Here is a 19,864-nt window from a genome sequence, read left to right as displayed (position 1 = left end):
GCTTCACCTGCCGGAGCCCAGGCTGGGCTGTGTGACCCGGAAGTGAACGTTAACCGGAAGGCCGGAGCAGGCGTGACCCGGAAGTGAAGGCTCTGAGGGGAGGATGCCGCTGCCCGTCCAGGTCTTTAATTTACAGGTAAAAAGTCCCCCGAGGGCTGGGTCGGGGTTGCGGGGGCCGCGCTGCTGCTCGCTGTCCTGTGGCGCGGGCCCGGCCCGGCCCCCCGGGATCCGCTCCGAGCCCCCCGGCCTGGGACGCTCCGGGGCGGCGGCGAGGGGTAAACATTGGTGCCGGCGGCGCGGCCCCTTGCCCGGCTCGGGCGGGCCCGCGGTGTCCGTCCGCCGACGCGGCGGCCGCTGTGGCCCGCGGCGGGGAGCGCTCGCTCCCGGGGCTCTGCGCGAGAGGCGCCTGCAGGCCGCCTGCCTGTTCCGTCCTCAGGGGCCCGCGGCGCGGCCTGGCCTGGGGCGGCTCTCCGGCGGGGGAGCGCGGGGCCGCCGCCCGTGCTGTTCGGCTTGGCCGGTGGGCGTGGCGGGCTGCTCGCGGCTGTGTTCACCGTGGCCCCTGGGTGCAGGCGCCTTCGCAGCCCTGCCTCGGGATGCATTGGCTCGGCCTGTTGAAAACTCTGTCTTCTAATATTTCCTGGAGCTGTTTCGCCTCCTGCCGTCTCCCTTCAGGATGTGTAGCTGCTGGCTTCTACGGTCCCCACATGAACGTAGTTGCAGAATATTCTGGTCCCATTCTAGTGACTTTCTGTACGGGGGGGGGAACTTACTGACCTTCCCAGCCCCATATGACAATCCCCCGAAGTTCGAGAGCTGGGGCTCCTCTGCTGGAGCTTGGGGCTTCATCTCTGTGGGAGCCGCTTGCCCCGGCAGCTTCAGCCCTACTCCTGTTGAAGCCCCTTGCCCTAGCAGGTGCACCATATGGGGCAAAACCCCTGAGACTCCCCTCCCCGCTGGGCAGAAGCCCCTACCCCACCGCTCTGCTGCAAGGCAGAGGTCCCGAGCTCCCCCTTCCGCCAGTCTGGTTGGTGGAGAACGCGGGAGGGGGGAACTGCGCTTTAATGGTAAAAGCCACATGTGGCTCCTACAGTTTGGCCACCCCTGTTATATACAACAATAGTTCTTGCTAGCTCCACTCTGCAATATAACATGTACGTTACAGTAGCTGCTGGTTACTTTATTCTACTTTCTGAGACCTATGCTTTGGCTATCTTTTATTTTATTGGACTATGATGCTAAACTTCTCCTGACTGCTGATCTTTCTATAGGAGTTGAACATACCTGCCAACAGAGCTGGACGTGGTCTTTTGAAACAGCTGGTTAGCAGAAAATTCAGGGAGATTAATCTAGCTTGCTTATACCACTCATTACATGAACAACATGCAAACAAGTATGTTGAAGGAAGGGACAATATTTCCAGTAATTATAGCAGCTTTGCTGGGCTTCTTTCAAGTCTATTTATTTCTAAAGCAATATTCATTGTGTGCCAGTTACATGTAAGTTCCTGAGGTAAGGGAATGTGGCCCAGTAAATCAGCAGGTAGAGAGGAAGTGAAGGCTTGCAGTGAAGAGGTAAGAATGTAAGAACCCATAAGTCACTGTTCAAACCCCAAAGGGAGTAGGAATGCTAATCATAGGACTGTCTAGGGACTGCCCAGTGGATCCCTCTGCAAGTTAACTGTCTTTCTTCCCTTTAGCAGCCGGCAAGTTCTGTGTCAGGGAGAGGGGGTGCAGAGAGTCAGGACAGGATGAGGGATAGCTCAGCTCCCAGCTCAGCTTCTTCATCAGTGACAGATCTATACTGCACTCCCCACAGCAGTAGGTCAGACCTCTTCCTTCCGAGTACAGCAGGAGACTTCAGCTTGAGTGCCAGCTTGTCAGCTTGTACACTGCTTTATGAGGTACCTTAAAAAAGAGGGCACTCATGTGGGTTCAGAAAAACTTGGGGAGTGAGTGAGTGTGAATTGAGTTTTAACTACTCTGTGATGGTGAATGTTTGTACAAAAACTATGACTCTCTGAAAAATGAATAACCAATTTTAGAACAACAACCGATTGTGTGCATTCTCTTCAGAATCCTAATGCAAAGTTACTGTGGTAAAGGCACTTCTCCCTGTCTCGGAGTAGCAGGGGAAAGAGGAATCTCATGGGTGGGGGTGATGCAGGGTATTGTCCCTTATAATGATGGAAGAGGACTGTTTCGGTTCTGTACATAGGCTTTTCCCAGCTTGATTTGTACATTATTGTTGTCCTGAGCACTGGTGTATATAATCCCTGGCAGTCTCTCTCTCTTCTATGGCAACTGAAAAACACTCCTCTGTATACTTATCTTGGCTTGCTTTTACTTTGGGCCTTGGGAGAGTCTTCTTGTCACTCAAATCATGTCAGCGTTGTGTACTTTGGAGTTGTGCAGTATGTCAGAGCAAATGGGGGAAAACCAATGGGTTTTTTAGAACTAGGAATTCTGGAACGTCCCTGACCCTCTTTAAAATTTTTTCACTTTTTACCCTTGATTCCTGGGGAAGAGGAGAGTCTATGAAAATATGGGATAAATTTCTAGTCAGGTCAGATTGGTGGGAAGAAAAGTTGGTGGTACGCTAGGCTCTGCCCATGTGAATCGCCAAAATCAGACCTTGCTTGCAGTAGATTGTGCACCTGTTTGTTTGTTTGCCAGAAACTGGGAACTGGCGACAGGGGATGGATCACTTGATGATTATCTGTTCTGTTCATTGCCTCTGGGGCACCTGGCATTGGCCACTGTTGGAAGACAGGTTTCAGAGTAGCAGCCGTGTTAGTCTGTATCCGCAAAAAGAAAAGGAGGACTTGTGGCACCTTAGAGACTAACAAATGTATTTGAGCATAAGCTTTTGATGCATCTGATGGAGTGAGCTGTAGCTCACGAAAGCTTATGCTCAAATAAATTTGTTAGTCTCTAAGATACCACAAGTCCTCCTTTTCTTTTTGTTGGAAGACAGGACACTGGGATAGATGGACTTTTGGTCAGACCCAGTGTGGTCGTTTTTATGTAAAATACGATTCTCGGTGCTTTTTGCTTTTGCTGGCATCCTTCAGTTTGGGTCCCCTGGGTGAGGCTTGAATATGACCATGGGGTGGGGGGAATATGGTGGTTATCTCCAAAGCACTACTGATTTATGGCATCAAAAAGGGTCGTTGCTTGCAATTCCTTCTGTGCATCTTTTGACTCTTTCCAGTCCAAGGGCTTGTCTACACAGGGAAATTGACAAGTAGAACTATAGCAGTATAATTATACCACTGTATAGTTACATCAGTATAACACCTCAGCTGGACACGCTTATTCTGGAATAAGTATGCCTTTTTCCAGTATAGTTTATGTTGCTTTCAAAGTGACATGCTATGCTGGAAAAAGGCACTCTTATTCCAGAATAAATTTGCACACAGGGCATTGTAACTATATAGCAATAAATTTCCGTGCGTAGACAAAACTTTACCTGAAGCATGTGTTAATTCTTCATAGAGATGAATGGGGCAGTTCACACCTCCGACAGCTACTGTTCCAGGTTTTCTGCAGACCCTGTCTGCAGCTCTTACTTTGTTCATGGTATTTATGGTTCACCCCGCCCCCACCCCCGAACCAGAACAGCTAGAGACTTTTTAAAAAAAAACAACAAGATCCCAGAGAGAAAGGTATTAGTTTCAGAGAGTTGCTGGTGTGGTGTATGGGTGCGCATCGGGTATTTCCAAGCCCCACTTGTAGTGCTGTCCCTCAGTGGATGACCTCCCTGACCCTGCTCAGAAGAGAGCAGCAGGATGTCTTTTGGAATATGCCATGCATCTGTGTGATGCTGCAACATGTTTAGAAAATATTCTCATGCTCTTGCATTTTCTTGCTTGAAAAGCTACTGAAAGAGGGAAAGTGTTGTGTGTGAATGGTAGTGAGCAGTTCTCACTCTGGAGGAGCCTTTAATTCTGAGGAATGGGATTGTGTGTGGGGTAGGATCCTAAAGAGAAGATTTTTCAAGAGCAATGTCTTCATTTCTCCATTACATGTGTGTTTAAGTGGAATCTGTCTTGATTGTGAACCCATCTTTGAGCAAGCTGTTTCCTGTGGGGATGTGAATGAACCATATTTGACCCCATATTTTCTGTCGCAGGGCGCAGTGGAGCCTATGCAGATTGACGTAGACCCACAAGAGGATCAGCAGAATGCACCTGATATCAACTATGTGGTGGAAAACCCAACTCTGGTATGTACTAATTGGGGGGCAGAGAGATGTTTGTGCTTGGCCTCTCCTCTTGAAGGCTCTATAGAATACTCTACTCTCATTTCTCTCCTGTAAATCTTTAAACAGCAGTCTGACAGCAACTCCTGTGTGGGAGATGATAGAGTAACAATGAGCTCTCCCATAGCCTCTTTTCCTATGCTAATCTTTCTTGCATCTCCTGGGTCATATTGGTGGTGCACTGTATATTAGCCTTGATGTAACTTCTATTCTGAAATGGCTTAGTGCAGGTGTTCTCACAACAAATTTTTTGGTGGCCTCGGAGTGCAGCCACCAACTCTTGCTGGTGGCCATTCTGACAAACTTTCCTGAAAGACCTAGTTAACTTTAGGAAAAACAAATAAATATGTACATATACATGTCCAAATCATTGTAATTTACTAATGTAGGTTTTTTCAGACTCAGTCATAAAAATAATGTAGAGTTGTATTTTGGTGCCTTTGGCCGCTGCTGCCTCCCCCCCTCCCATGGATCCCCATTGCCCCAAGTGCCTATCCATAGCCTCGTACCCTGCTCCTTGCCTCTTGACCACTGCACCCTGTAAGGCTGGCCCTACGGAAGCCCCACTGCTCTGGGCTGAAGCCAAGAGCCAGAGCCCTACAGCTGGATTCAGGGTGTGTGTGTGTGTGGGGTGGGGGGCGGCAAAGCCCCACAGCTGAAGCTTGGGGGGAGGCTGAAGCAAGAGCCCCACAGCTGGGGGAGGAGAGTTAAGCCCACCCCCAGACCCTGTGGCTGAGGGGGGTGTGTGTGTGGCTGAAGTGGGGGAGGGAGGGAGAAGCCTGCTTCTGAGCACTGCAGGGAGGGGGTGCTGCTTTGCCCTCTTCCCCATCTCTGCCCAGGAGACTGTTGTGGCCGCAGGAAAACCCTTGGTTGCCGTGAATGGCCACAGTGGCTTCATTTGAGGAACGCTGGCTTAGTGAATCCCTCTGATACCAGTAGGTGAATCTGCCTTTCTTCTCAGGCTTACTCTTTACTGTGAGGTGGTGTTAGCCATGTTTCTTTAAGGGTATAATTATAATGGGGTTTTTATTCTTGGGTCTCAAGCCTTCCAGCTGAAACTGGCTGGAATTGTCAAAGCTAAAGAGTTTGGAAGGGCTGCATTCGCCGCATGTCAGAAGGCAGAACATTCTGATCCTGTACCATTTCCGGTACAGCCTTCAACAGCCACTCCTCTTTTTTTCTGAGATATTGACCAACTTCAGTTTATTTTATTAACTTTGCAAGGATGGTGGATAAGGCCCAGCCTCTGAAGAGGATACAAATAAACAGTCAAAATATAATATTACAAAAAATGAAGATTGTAAAGTCAAGCACTCCAAAGTTAGAAAATGGCATCAAGCACTCTAAACAAAAATGGCATTAAAAGAACACTATTAAGGTTGCGAAGTCAAGCACTCAAACATCTGGAAATGCCAAAATTAAGGTTGCCCTTGTGAATGTGCATTATGATAGTCTTTAATTACATGATCACATCCATTTTTTCCCCACAGGCCCCCCCAGCCTCATTCAAGGCACAAAATGGATAGTGCTCACTTAATGAACAGCTATTCAATATTTTGTTTGTTCCTCATTCTTCAGTGTGTGGCCCCTGCCCTTATTGTCTACACACTGTTCAAACCCTGCTCCGAAGACAGAATTATTAATTTCCTCATGAATTTGATATTATCACTCCAATACCTCAATGCTTCACAAATGTTTTTTTTTCAACACCTCTGTGAGATGAGGGGGAAGTATTATCCTCATTTTATAGGGAACGAGACAGAGAGATTAAGGTCAAACATGTCCACTAACTTTGAGTGCCCAATTTGAGAGATCTAGGACCTGATTTTTCAGTGTATGTAGCATTATATAGTACTTCATATGTTCAGAGCACATCTCCCATTGGTTTCAGTTGCAAATGTGAGTGCTCAGCTCTTCTGCAAAATCAGACCAAGACTGGCATCTGTAAAATGAAGAACACACAATTACTAGCCAGCTGTGAAAAGTTTGCTTTAAGTGACTTGTCTGGCATCACATAGGCTCTCTGGTGAAGAGGCACTGATAGAATGCAATTCTCCAGGGCAGTATTCCGCTGCCTTTACCATGAGACCATCCTTTTCTTCCTGCAGTCCTCTGACTTATTCGCTGTGCTTCTTCCGTTAGCTATGGGCAGGCTTAGGTCTGCTGTTTTCCCAGAACTGCACTAGGTACAGGTCTTCCAATGTGGCCTGGGTCCACTGGCCCCTCCCACTCAGTTGAGGGAGAGGGATTTTAGCTCTCCTGGCAACCACAAGTACTACTTCCAACTTATGCAGAAAATGAAGTGGGAGTCATCTTACACAACCTAGAGCAGATTCATCCTGTGCATTTATTAGGCAAGGGTCCTGTGGGAGAAAAAAATAGATGTGATCATGTAATTAAGCCTGTATCATAACACATAAACACAAGGGAAACCTTAACTTTGGCATTTCAGGATGTTTGAGTGCTTCACTTCGCAACCTTAATAGTGTTTTTTTAATGCCATTTTGGTTTGTGTAATTTCCTAGATTTGAGAAAAAGCAAACCCTATCTGTGATAACATATTGACACACCCACACAGGTAATCAGATGGATTTGAACCTTTGGAGAGCCACTGCACAAATGTCTACCACTTGAGCTAATGGAGTAACAGGTAGCAGTAGTAGGTTGTCCTGCTCTGTATGTATTGGCACTAGAAGGCAGTGAGGCGCACTTTGGCAATGGGTTTCAGAGGTAATTGCAGACGGCAACAGAATGATGCGTTCAATTCCAGGCTCTGGAGGGGAGTGTGTTCCAGGAGTCAAAGACCTTTCCGTTTGTTCTGTTGCTGGCTTGACTCTCTTTCAGCACTGTCCCAGTCTTGTTTCTTCCCAAGTCCCATTCTCTTCACTGGTCCTAGGCAATGTCCGTCTTTAGTACTCCAGCTTCTCCTCTTTGTCCCAGTTCTCCTCTGCATACTGATTCCATGTCAAATCTCTCTCCACTGATTCCCAGTTCCTTAGCGCTGCCATCCCTAGCCATCTACTCATTTCCCTCCTTGGCTCCCAGGCCTCCTCCCCTCCCCTGGCCTCTCCTCATTTTTTGGTTCAGGCAGCTTTCAACTGCCTGGGTGTCAGCAGTGGGAGCACTGAAAGCGTAAGGAGAGACAGTTTCTCTTCCCGTGCCTGAACCCAGACTTGAACCGTACCTGCCCTGCAGTATCCCAGAGCTGCAACTGTTTCAGGGAAAGTGTGACACTGGACCCCATATTCTTCATAAAAATATTGTTTATAATATGAATGCATAACTAAGATATTTCACAAGACCTGTCTTGCATAAAACATATCATTGGAAAGGTTGATTTACTGAATATGATTATCCTATTTGTATGCATGTATCATTGCTGTATCTGAAGTTAGGAATATAAGCTGTGTATCAATTGCAAAAGTGTTTGCATCTGGGAAATGCCTACCAGACAGTAGGCAATCAGGCTGAATGGGCCATTAGGAAAGACAATGGAATGGGTCTCTGAAGATGCTGATCTCCCATCTTCCTGGGATTCTTTCCTGTGGACATTACAAATAAATCTTGTCTCATGGTTGCTTTGACACTGCAAGGTCATGTGACCATGTCACCTGGTACAGGACATCTTGAGCTGATGATTTTCCACTGAATGGGGGATGGGGAGCAGACTAGGAAACAAGAGTTTCCCACCATATGTAAATCCTGTTTATGGCTGGGAAATGAGTTAATCAAGGTTGCCGATTCTTCACTGAATCCCTGCCCAGGATGACTGCTGGAAATACCTAAGACTGATCTGGGGAGCAGTACTGGGACCCAGGCTGAGAGAGGTCAGCCTGGGAAGGGTATACCTGGAGATTTAAGCTGCAAGCAATGCAGTTTGAGAAACTCTGCAACCTGCATAAAACATTTAGGGTGAGAAATTACTATTTGTAGTCAATTTCTTTAATGTACTAAGTCTAGTTTGTGTGGTTTTGTTTTGTTTGCTCAGTAATCTGCTTTGATCTGTTTGCTATCCCTTATCACTTAAAATACGTATTTTGTAGTTAATAAACTTGTCTTTGTTTTCTGTAAACCGGTTTGTACAATTCATATCGGGGGGGGGGGGGGAGGATGTGCAAAAACATGTGCATATCTCCCTCCACATTGAGAGGGGGTGATTTTTTTATGAGCTTGTGCTGTACAGTGCAAGACAATATTATTTTGGGTTTGCACCCCAAAGGAGGTGTACACGTGAGTGCTGGGTAAATCCCTGAGCTGAATCCTCCACCAGAGAGCTGATTTCAGTCTGTGTCTGCAGCTGGGTGTGGCCTTCCCTGTGTGTGTGCTAGAGAAGACTTGAGGGCCTGGCCCACCAAAGACAGGGTGAGGAAGCCTAGGCTGGTGGAACAGGTGGGCTTAGTGGGACCCCAGTATATCAGGTGGCATCATGAACTGGGGGTCCAACCTGTCACAGAAAGTCCTGCTCAGTCTTGGCTAGAGCATACTCAGTGCAGACAGAATTTTTTGGGACAATAGCTGTGAAGTTCTGGCAAGTCTTCTGAGCATGTGCAAACTGCAACTCTGCTCTCCCTCTCCCTCCACTCCCCCCAAAAGGTTCAAATCTTAGCCAAATTTGGGCAGATTTTCACAAGTATACAAAAGTCATCTTCCTGCCATATATAAATTCCCTCCTCCAAAGCATGGGGGCGCTGGAGATTCTCAATTGAAGAGCCCCAAGAATTGTTTTGCCCATGTTAAAGAATGTCCTTTCCCTTACCTTTGTTTTCAGAAATGGCTGAAATTTAAAATAATAATTCAGCCTGAGGCAAACATGTCTTGGAAGTTTGAATGGTTAAAATCAACAAAGTAATTAATAATTGAAAACAGGGTATTCTAGGGAGTGTCTACACTGCAGTTAAACACCATGGGTGGCCCATGTCAGTTGACTTGGACTTTCAGGGGTTGGGCTATGGAGCTCTTTAATTGCAGTGTAGATGTTCAAGCTCAGCATGGAGCCCAGGCTCTGGGACCTGAAGAAGAGCTCTGTTCAAGCTCAAAAGCTTCTGTCTGTCTCACCAACAGAAGTTGGTCCAATAAAAGATATGACCTCACCCCCCACACTTGTCTCTCTAAAACCTGGAGGGAGGCAGAAATGGAGAATGAGTAATTTTCATGTTCTGCTGAGTGGTTTAATGTTTTCAAGTGGGGTTGGGCTGCAGGAACAGACTCTGCAGGACAAGGGGAGGTTGGGGGCTTGTGGGCCACTCTGGTATTTGTATTAGTGATGCTCTCTCTGGGCCTGGGTTTTGTTTGCAGGATTTGGAGCAGTATGCATCTAGTTACAGCGGCTTGATGCGGATTGAGCGGTTGCAGTTCATTGCTGACCACTGTCCGCAGCTTCGGGTGGAGGCCCTCAAGATGGCGCTGTCATTCGTCCAAAGAACTTTCAATGTTGATGTGTATGAGGAAATCCACCGAAAACTGTCTGAGGCCACCAGGTACCAGGAGGTGGTGGGAATCTGGAGTGCTTCTTTGACCATATCAGGGCAAATGCAGCACAGGAAAACCTCTGTGAAAGAGGAGATTGTGTGTAACAGCAAAATACTCCTCGTGGAGATTAGATGGGAATCTGACATCACATTCCAGTGAACTGACCCTGCCTACACCTTGGGCTTAGTGCTTTCTTCGAGATGAAATACACAGAAGGGTCTGTTCTCTCTCTGATCTTTCACATTAGTAAAGGTTAAACATGGATGTTGAAGACAGGCTAGAACTTGTAGGTGTTCTCAAATGCCTTATGTACATAAATGCCTTCTGTAAAAACAGAGTTAAATTTAGAGTTTAATATCTGGCAGACTGCTTACACCCCTTCCCCACTGCAGCCATGCATTCAGCGGCATGCAAACCTCTGGCTGGGAAGAAAGGGATAGGGTTGCTTTTGCTCTGACACACAGAGAGATCTGTGCCTTGGGGAGGTTTGGAAATTCAGCTTCTATTGGGTGTTCTGCATTCTCTACATCAAAAACCCTGTTTAAATGTTCACTTCTCTGACTTAGCCTTTCACAAATTGCAGCCTGGCTGATGAGCTTTGGTTGTTAGTGATTAGCCTTGATACTTTCCTTATTTATCCACAGTTCCCATCTTGATCTTTACAGTGCAGTTATGATGCACATGACATGATTTCTTGATTGATCTGCATTGGATGGGACCCTTCTATTGTGTGTAGAATCTTACTACCTTGCATGGCAATGTATTGATGCTTATTGGTTTCTTGTGGGTTTGGGAGGAAATGTCAGTGGAACAGAATGGGTTTTAAACTGGTTAAGTTGTGTGTCTACCTCAGTTAACATAAATCTTGGGAGAGGGGAATTCAATTCAAGCAGGAAGCACTGATCTGAGAGAGGTGGAATTAGGCCATTCTCTGGAGCTGCTTTTCCATTTGTGGCTGACCTATGGGCACTTCATTTAAAGACTGGGGGTATTGTGGCCTTCCTTCTTTAGCCTGGTCCTGAAGTCATTTGCATGTTGCTGTCTAACTGGTTGAAACCAATTAGGAAGAGAGCAAAGTGTAGGAAAGTGTGCACGCTTTGTATCTTGTATGGAGGTGCTTGAAGTAGGTTTGGTGACTCTTGATGCTTGCGAAGTGGGTTAGTGGCTCACAGCACCATTACTGACTCGCTAGAATCGGATTTATGGAATAGGCTCACTCTATTTTTCTGTTAGTCAGGAACCCGCTTGTTCAGAGCATATCTGTAAAAGGAACATTTTTTTGAAGGAAGAGGGTTTTTTAACTGTCTGTGACAAAAAAACAAGGCAACTTTTAAAATCCAATTAGAATGCAGATTTTCACTACTGATTATGGGCTTTCCGTTTTCTCTTGCCTACTTATTGTTTAGATGGTTTCTCTCGTAATGCATGGTGCTGTATGCCAGGGGAACTGTGCCACATAAATAGCAGGTCCCTGCATTGGAGAGGTTATAGTTTAACAGCCCAATTCAGACTCTTATTGGCTTGACTTTCAGAGAGCTGCAGAACACCCCTGATGCTGTCCCTGATGGTGGGATTGAGCCCCCTCCTCTTGATACAGCATGGGTTGAGGCCACACGGAAGAAAGCCCTTCTCAAACTGGAAAAGCTGGATACGGATCTGAAAAACTACAAAGGAAATTCAATCAAGGAGAGCATCAGGTGAGGAGGGAAAGGCTCGACTGGAGTGGGAAAGAGCATTCTGCTTCCCTGGGAGAATATAGCTCAGGGCCTGGGCTGCATTAGATGGGGCTGGGTGCAATGTCCGTTTGAGTGGCACAGACAAGCTTTGTGCCTCTCTTTCCCACAGTCAAACGGAACCCTGCACTTTTTTGAGATTTTCTGCCTGAGAATGCAGCTCACTGCTCTTCTCATCCTTCTCTCCAGGAGAGGCCACGATGACCTGGGTGATCACTACCTTGACTGTGGGGACCTCAGCAATGCCCTCAAGTGTTACTCACGAGCCCGTGATTACTGTACCAGCGCTAAGCACGTCATTAACATGTGCCTCAATGTCATCAAGGTAGGGAGCCATGCAGCGAGGGAATCGTACAATCCACAGAGGAGTCCCTCTCACATAGATGAGTTACACCTTTCTATCTCTGAAATGACATTGGTCAGCCAGCAGGTAGCACTATTTGCTTGTGCTCTGATTTGTTTCCATTGCACTGTTGTTTGTCTGATTGCCTCCTTGCAGGTTAGCGTTTACCTTCAGAATTGGTCCCACGTTCTGAGCTACGTAAGCAAGGCGGAGTCCACCCCAGAAATTGCAGAGGTAAGAGGTTTCTTTCCCTTACAGTTCTCAGATGTTTCCTTTGTCTGCTCTGTACCTCTTCAGTCAGGGTTGGCCAGACCTCCCCTCTTCCTTTCCTCACTCTCTATTGGACTTGCTCCATGCATGTTTCCTTCCCTCATTGCTCAAATTCACACACAAGCCAGTGTTCTCCAGCTAATCAGACTGTCAGTCCCATCCCGCTGCTTGGTATACTCTCCTCTCTGGGCTCCACCGCCCCTTTTATCTCCACAATGACTTGTGCCTGGAGCACTTTACCTCTCATTTGACCACCTCTGTCCCGTGTTTGCCATTAGCCAAAGGCTGGGCACTGTGTGAATGGTGTCCTTGTTGCCTTCCCTAAGGGAGTCGGGTGAAACTACCTTCCTATTGAGAATGCTGCCTACCTTCCCAAATGGGTTCCTGGGTTTTAATATCCCTAGGACTATCTGGGGATCCTGCTGCTGAGATGAAAGGGAGCTCCCAAAGCAGATCGGCTTCCCCCAGTATGGTTAAGGGATCTGTATAAGTCACTCACTCCTGCTCCTTTCACCCTCTAGCAAAGAGGAGAGAGGGACAGCCAGACACAGGCGATTCTCACCAAGCTGAAGTGTGCAGCAGGTGAGTGAGCTCCTCTGCTTCCTGGATGCCACCGGGCAGTCTTCTCGCCCGTTTGCCATTCCTGGGGCTTTAGTGAAGTCGAGAATGCCTCTCACCCAGCCAAGGAGTGCTCAGAATGTTCTCACTGGTCTCTGTACTTCATGTTCTCTTGGCAGGACGCAAACACAGTTGACAAGTTTTGAGCAGGGAACCATCCTGGAGTTCCCATCCCTGACTGGTTCCTGCCCCTCCCCAAACTTTCCAAGCCCAGGGTCCTTAGGGCAGTTCATTTCAGTCTCTAGAATGTCACTTACTTAACTGACAGTGTCTGCTTCCCTGAAACTGTGGGGCTCTAGCAACTCCTCGGGATCCTGGTGCCCACTCCACTCTTCCATATTTCTTATTTATGTCCTAACTAGTACACGTATGGTAGTGGACAAAGAACTAACTAAGTCTTATTCATAGGCTTAGCTGAACTAGCAGCTCGGAAATACAAGCAGGCAGCAAAGTGCTTCTTGTTGGCCTCATTTGACCACTGTGACTTCCCTGAGGTAAGAGGACTAAGAGGGGGCTGTGTGCAGGGGTCAGAGGGGAAGCTATGTACAGTATCTGTCTGTGTAAGGTACTTATGGGCCCCCATCATGGTAGTATCCGAGCCCACAATCTGTAATGTATTTGGCAAACAGGATTATCCCCATTTTACAGATGGGGGAACTGAGTTATAAAGGAATCTGCCCAAGGTCACACAGGAAGTCTGTGGTGGAGCAGGGAACTGAATTTAGGGGAGTTCAGATAACAGAATTGAAAGGCTGGCTGCTGGGCATTATTCCAGCTTTTGGGGTCTGAGTGAAGCCTGATTTGGGGAGTGTCCATGTTTTTCACTTGGTCCCACTGTATTTGTCAAGGGTCAACCTGTATTCTTGCTGTGGGAGGGATGGGTCTGGAGGCTTAGCTCTGCCTTGCTCCATGTTACAGCATTCAATAATACTTCAGTTCTGGTCTCGATCTCTGTCCCTCTCTAGCTGTTATCTCCTAGTAATGTGGCTGTGTATGGTGGCCTCTGTGCACTGGCCACTTTTGACCGTCAGGAACTGCAACGCAATGTCATCTCTAGCAGGTGAGTGATGCCTGGGGAGGAGTTTGCAGGATGGATACTGGAGCTTTGCTCAAGAATGGTCTCTGGTTGGAGGTGAGGCCTGAGTTCCAGAACCCCACTTAGTTAGGTATCTAAACCTTAAATGATAGTTGGGATTTCTCTATGAAAAGGCACCAGTTTAGTCACAGATGAGACTTTCATAATAGCAACCTAGGAACTGTCAGAATGGATCGTACAAAGGTCCATCTAGCTCAGTCTCTTTCTCTTGACAGTGGCCAGCACCAGATGCTTCAAAGGATGGTGTAAGAACTTCTCGGTAGTAGTTGTGGGATAATCTACACCCACATTAGTAATTAAAGATTGGCTTACACCTTGAAGTGGGATGTTTAATATCCCTTCCAAAATTTGTCATTAATTATACCTCTGGATATTCATGACAGCCATTCAACTATCCAATATAATAACCCCCTAACTGATAAGGGTGCGTCAATCCTAAATTGAGGGGGTAAAAGAGTTGTCCTCTCTCTGCTAACCAACCAGCTTCCCTGGCATGACAGGCAGGTGGCTTGCAGGGAGAGGTCCACAGCATGCGGAGATTTGTGGGAGGGACTTTGGAGGTGCTGGACTCCCTGGAAAGATCTGTGTCCTCTGTGGATTAAAATCTGTTATGCTGAGCCCTACCCTGCTTCTCAGCACACTGTGAGTAAAGGTCGTGTTCCCAAAAGGGTTGCTGAGCGCTGGTTAGCATAGTGCTGCAGCCTGGTGCTGCCCAACCCTGATAGTACTGATGCTATTTTGGTCCTGATCTGCCCCACTCCACATACTTTCCTATATTTTATGGAAGGGCACCTCCAGTACAGGCTTTGGCAGGAGGCTCTTGGCTTTCACTGACCCTGGCACCTTTGCTATGCTGAGTCCATCACAGCCCCTGAGAAAACGGGCTGTCCAGGCTGCTAGAGTGTTAACACTTGGAGCATCATAGGGCAGTGAGGAGAGTGTTCATAGCCAGGCATTGGGGTGGTAGTGTTTGTGGGGTGGGGTGTGTCAATGTCAGGTCCCAGCATCTGACTACTGCTGTGTGTCTACAGCTCCTTCAAACTGTTCTTGGAGCTGGAGCCTCAGGTGCGTGACATCATCTTCAAGTTTTATGAATCCAAATATGCTTCATGCCTGAAGATGCTGGATGAGATGAAAGTAAGTCCTGGGAGGGGAGGAAGCAGGGGGATGTCGGAGCTCAGGTTTCCATGTGATGTGTGTGGGAGAGGGTGACACAGGGCCTGAGGGTTCTTCTCTTTTGTCTTAAGAAAAGCAACGTACGTTCAAATTTGTCTGAAGTTGTAGGTGTTTCATGTTGGACTCTTCTGCTCTGCTTCTTGGTTCTAGGTGGCAGTGAATAAAAATCAGGATTTAATTTTTTTAAATTGATCTTTATTTATATGTTGCTAGTTCTTTACTTCCCATTCTATAGACTTAAATTCTTACAGTGGATGTTTTGTCCTTGTTCCTTTAATTAGTTGCTGGACTGTTACTAAAATTTCAGACTTTGCATTGACTATTTTTCTGCCAAGAAAATGCACAATTATACTGAAAATCCAAGTCCGTGGCCTCATCAACAACTGCAGTGTGAGAACATATCTCAGTAGCTAATGGTGGGATTTTCAACAACATCCAAGGGGCATAAGAGCACAAATCTTATTGATTTTAGACAGAAAACCCTGATGGAGTCTAGCCTGGTCAAAGCATTTCAGCTTTCTTGCCTTATGGAAGTTTCAATATATGGGAAGGTGGTGCTGGCTCCAAAAATAACATGGTCTACTTGATCATTAATTTCATGTGTGAATTTGTGGTGTTCTTTTTATAGAAAGGAAAAAATGTTTGTAAAATCTGTAACTCTTAAGAACATAAGAATGGCCCTACTGGGTCAGATCAAAGGTCCATCTAGCCCAGGATCCTGTCTGCCAACAGTGGCCAATGCCAGGTGCCCCAGAGGGAATGAACAGAACAGGTAATCATCAAGTGATCCATCCCCTGTCACTCATTCCAGCTTCTGGCAAACAGAGGCTAGGGACACCATTACTGCCCATCCTGGCTAATAGCCATTGATGGACCTATCCTCCATGAATTAATCGGGTTCTTTTTTGAACACTGTTAGGATGTTGTGAAGGCCAAGACCATATCGCAAGGAGTTCCACAGGTTGACTGTGTGTTGTGTGAAGAAATACTTCCTTTTTATTTGTTTTAAACCTGCTGCCTATTAATTTCATTTGGTGACCCCTAGCTCTTGTGTTATGAGAAGCAGTAAACAACACTTCCTTATCTACTTTCTCTACACCTGTCATGATTTTATAGACCTCAGTCGTATCTCCCCTTAGCGGTCTCTTTTCCAAGCTGAAAAGTCCCAGTCTTATTAATCTCTCCTCCTATGGAAGCCGTTCCATACCCCTATTCATTTTTGTTGCCCTTTTTTGAACCTTTTCTAATTCCAATACATCTTTTTTGAGATGGGGCGACCACATCTGCACACAGTATTCAAGATGTGGGCATACCATGGATTTATATAGAGGCAACATGATATTTTCTGTCCTATTATCTATCCCTTTCTTAATTATTCCCAACATTCTGTTAGCTTTTTTGACTGTCGCTGCACACTGAGTGGATGTTTTCAGAGAACTATCCACAGTGACTCCAAGATCTTTCTTGAGTGGTAACAGCTAATTTAGACCCCATCATTTTATATGTATAGTTGGGATTATGCTTTCCAATGTGCATTACTTTGCATTTATTAACATTAAATTTCATCTGCCATTTTGTTGCCCAGTCACCCAGTTTTGAGAGATCCTTTTGTAGCTCTTCGCAGTCTGCCTCAGTCTTAACTATCTTCAGTAATTCTGTATCATCTGCAAATTTTGCCACCTCACTGTTTACCCCTTTTTCCAGATCTTCTAAGGAACAAGGTCAAAACATTCATTGTAGCAAGTTAAGATTATAAAATGGGAACAAAATAAAGGACTAGCAACGTGTAAAATAATTATTTTAAATTTTAAGAGTTTTTTTTGTTAGTCAAAATTTTAAAAATTTATTTTAAAAAAATCATTATTTTTATCCAGCCAGCTTCCTGCTCTAGCTTCTAATATTTTGCTCTTTCTTTTGCGTAGGATAACCTGCTGCTGGATATGTACCTGGCACCTCACGTGAGGACACTCTACACGCAGATCCGAAATCGTGCCCTTATCCAGGTAACATTTCCATGCAAACCTGAGGAATGGGTAAGGGTTAGAGGTAGGACCTATCTTTCACCATAAAGTTTCAAAGGAGTGGGGGTGGATGAACCTGGAAACTGACTGTATTTTCTGGTTCTTAGTATTTCAGCCCCTATGTGTCAGCAGACATGCGCAAGATGGCTACAGCATTTAACACCACGGTGGCAGCGCTGGAGGATGAGCTGACCCAGCTGATCCTGGAAGGACTGATCAATGCCAGAATAGATTCTCATAGCAAAGTGAGTGTCCCCACACCTCAGTTTGTTTCTGATGGCAAGTGCTAGGCTGCGGATTGACGCTAACAGCTGGCTAGGGATGCAGTATTAAAGATCTCTGATCACCTTTCCTGTACCACCATCTTGGTTAATACAGCAGGAGCATTACTTTTTAATGATGAGCTCCTGAAGAACTCAGCTTCACTCTCCCTCTCTTTGCCCCTGGAATACTGGTTGAAGTTGCATTTGCCTGTAGTGAGGGTGTGTTTGTCTAGCTGATATGTCAAGGGTTTGAGTCCTGTAGATTCCTTCCAGTCTGTTGTGTGGAAGGAGCTTCCTAGTAATTGAGTCCATTTCCAGTTCCCGTGTTGAGTTCTTCTTGTTGGTTACAGATTCTTTATGCTCGGGATGTAGATCAGCGCAGCACCACCTTTGAAAAGTCCTTATTAATGGGCAAAGAGTTCCAGCGACGTGCCAAAGCCATGATCCTGCGGGCAGCAGTCCTGCGCAACCAGATACACGTCAAGGTGAGCAAAGGGCCCCTTTGTGATGGAATCTGAGGTAAATGGTAACCATTTGGATGATGTGGTACAGAGGGGTAAAAGCTGGTGACTAGGGACTCTGGGGAAAGAGGTTTTCTTTACCCACAAGAGGATGGATTCTGAGAATGTTAGAGAATGGAGCTTGCAGCTAGCAGGACAGATCCTGGTTACTATTTACTCCAGTCAGTAGGTGAGTGGCTGGTTAAATTACAACAAGGGATTTAATTATTCATAACTTTTTTATTTTCATGAGGGAAATTGAAATACATACGTTGACTGGAGCAATCCTGCCTAAGAAATGGTTCCGCAGGACAGTGCCCTGGAGAGAGCAGGCTGACTGCTGTATAAAGTGTTCATGGGATTCTGTTGATGCTGCCATAGTACGCTCATCCCTGTGGCCAAATGCCACATGGCATTCAAGTTCTGAATGGGTATTTGATTCAAGTTAGGTGACCAATCACACACCTTGAATAGCTGAAGTGAATAGTTTGCAAACACCCATAATCTGTAAACTGTAGTGCAAATATTTATGAATAACAAATTTTTTTGTAAAAATAGTGAAAGATTTATTAACAGAAAAATGATTGAAACGTAAGATTTATTTGTAACTAAATAAACAAGCTTTGTGCTCCTGGTGTGTAGGACTCACTCCCTCCACCCAGTACTTGCTGGGAAAGAGGGAAGGCTGAGCTGAGAATGTCACTACCCTGCTGTATGGTTTATTTGTGCTGAGCATACCCTCTTTGGGAGTGTTCTGTGTTTAGAGCCCTGGTGCAGGGGCAGTTCCAGGCCATCATTAACCAGGGCTGTATTTTGGTTTTCTTATTGCAGTCTCCTCCACGAGAAGGTAGCCAAGGCGAGCTCACTCCAGCTAACAGCCAATCCCGAATGAGCACCAACATGTGAAAATCTTCATGTACAATCAAAGAACCTCCCCCACTTCCCTGCCCCAGCTGTTTGTCCTATGTCCTAACCACAGACTACTGAGCTTCACAAACTATCCCTGTCATTCTCTCTCTCTCTCTCATTGGGGCTGGGAGAGTCAGGGCTGATGGTGGGGGCTAACGTTCAGATTTGGATAACTTAATTCCTTTTGAACAGAAGCTGTCACTAAATGCAGCATCCCTGGAATTGTCCATCATTTCAGTGCTGGTTGCATGTTCTCTGCCCTCTCCTCTGTATCCACCACCCCAGAAAGAACTCTTAGTATATTTCAGAGAGATGCTGATCTTGGGTCTCTTCAGCTGCTATTAGAGCTTTCCAGGATCAGAACTGCAAAGGAAGATTGTAAGTTCGATGGATGGGGGTGTATCTAAAGGGAGACTGTTTTACTGACCTGACAGTGTTGCCTTGTCTCTGAGCAATGCAGTGCTTTTCCTTTACTTCAAAGCCCTCAGACTGAAATGCTCTCAATGGTATGGGCCCAGCATTCAGCCAGAGGGGAGCTCCTCTCAGGAAGCACATTCTAGGACTTCTCACCCACCCTGGGAAATATGGCACCACTTCTGCATACTCAAAGGCATTTATTTCAGGTTGTTGCACTTATCCTGGATCCAACCTCTTTCAGTCTGGCCTGTCCCTTTTTCAAAGGCCTGTTTCCTAATTTGTTTCCACATGCCTATCACTTGGCTTTGGATTTTGGTGGTGGTTTGCCACTGCAGTAAGGCTCCATCGTGTGCAAATGCTGTTGCTTGTCCGTTTTACTTCATCAGCGTACAGTGGCTTCTTAGCCTGTGCACCAGTGGCTCTTGGTGGCATGAGTCCATGCCATAGAAATACAACACATCAGGTCTGGGGCAGAAACCAAAAGAAGCCAGCCCAGGTACCTGCTCAGCAGGTGCATCTGTTCCAACTTTCCTTTTATAAATGGGTTTAAGGTGGCAGCCCAGACTCATATAGTGTTGTATTAATGAGCGTAGTTAAGTGTTGAATATTCTGGAATTACAGCAACTTTGCATTCATCCAGTCCCATAGGACAAAGTTAAGAATTTTGATCCAGCCCTGACTGGTCCAGCAATGTACTACAAACAAATGTTATTGTTAATGCTATTTTTGTTTTTAAAATAAGTCATTATCTCTAGTTCATTAAAGAAGGTAATTAAAAAGCTCATTGCA

The 19,864-nt window shown here is 46.1% G+C and overlaps 2 protein-coding genes across 7 annotated transcripts in view; one reads left to right on the top strand and one right to left on the bottom strand.

Annotated features, from left to right (window-relative positions):
* RFNG (RFNG O-fucosylpeptide 3-beta-N-acetylglucosaminyltransferase) overlaps window positions 1–54 on the bottom strand; it is a 15,371-nt gene extending 15,317 nt beyond the window's left edge. Inside the window, exon 1 of the mRNA XM_084648271.1 lies at window positions 8–54. The gene's annotated coding sequence lies outside the window, so the exon portion shown is untranslated. The remainder of the gene's footprint in view (window positions 1–7) is intronic.
* GPS1 (G protein pathway suppressor 1) lies at window positions 14–19,864 on the top strand. Of its 6 annotated transcripts, none has more exons than XM_084648264.1 (15): window positions 61–136; window positions 1,697–1,900; window positions 4,132–4,224; window positions 9,556–9,737; window positions 11,262–11,426; window positions 11,652–11,787; window positions 11,962–12,039; window positions 12,597–12,657; window positions 13,102–13,187; window positions 13,659–13,753; window positions 14,821–14,926; window positions 16,888–16,998; window positions 17,094–17,231; window positions 17,600–17,734; window positions 18,581–19,864. In XM_084648264.1, exons 1-15 carry the CDS (start codon window positions 104–106, stop codon window positions 18,653–18,655), a joined length of 1,698 nt encoding a protein of 565 aa, XP_084504390.1. In that variant the 5' UTR covers window positions 61–103; the 3' UTR covers window positions 18,656–19,864. The 6 variants fall into 6 exon arrangements, with proteins under 6 accessions (XP_084504393.1, XP_084504392.1, XP_084504389.1 ...); XM_084648265.1 differs by having other exon boundaries at window positions 66–136; window positions 16,888–16,968; XM_084648267.1 differs by lacking the exon at window positions 1,697–1,900 and having other exon boundaries at window positions 14–136; window positions 16,888–16,968.

The sequence above is a fragment of the Lepidochelys olivacea genome (genome assembly GCF_965140295.1).
Source record: "Lepidochelys olivacea isolate rLepOli2 genome assembly, chromosome: 14".
In the NCBI taxonomy this organism is placed as follows: domain Eukaryota; kingdom Metazoa; phylum Chordata; order Testudines; family Cheloniidae; genus Lepidochelys; species Lepidochelys olivacea.
This window is presented reverse-complemented; position numbering and strand designations above follow the sequence as displayed.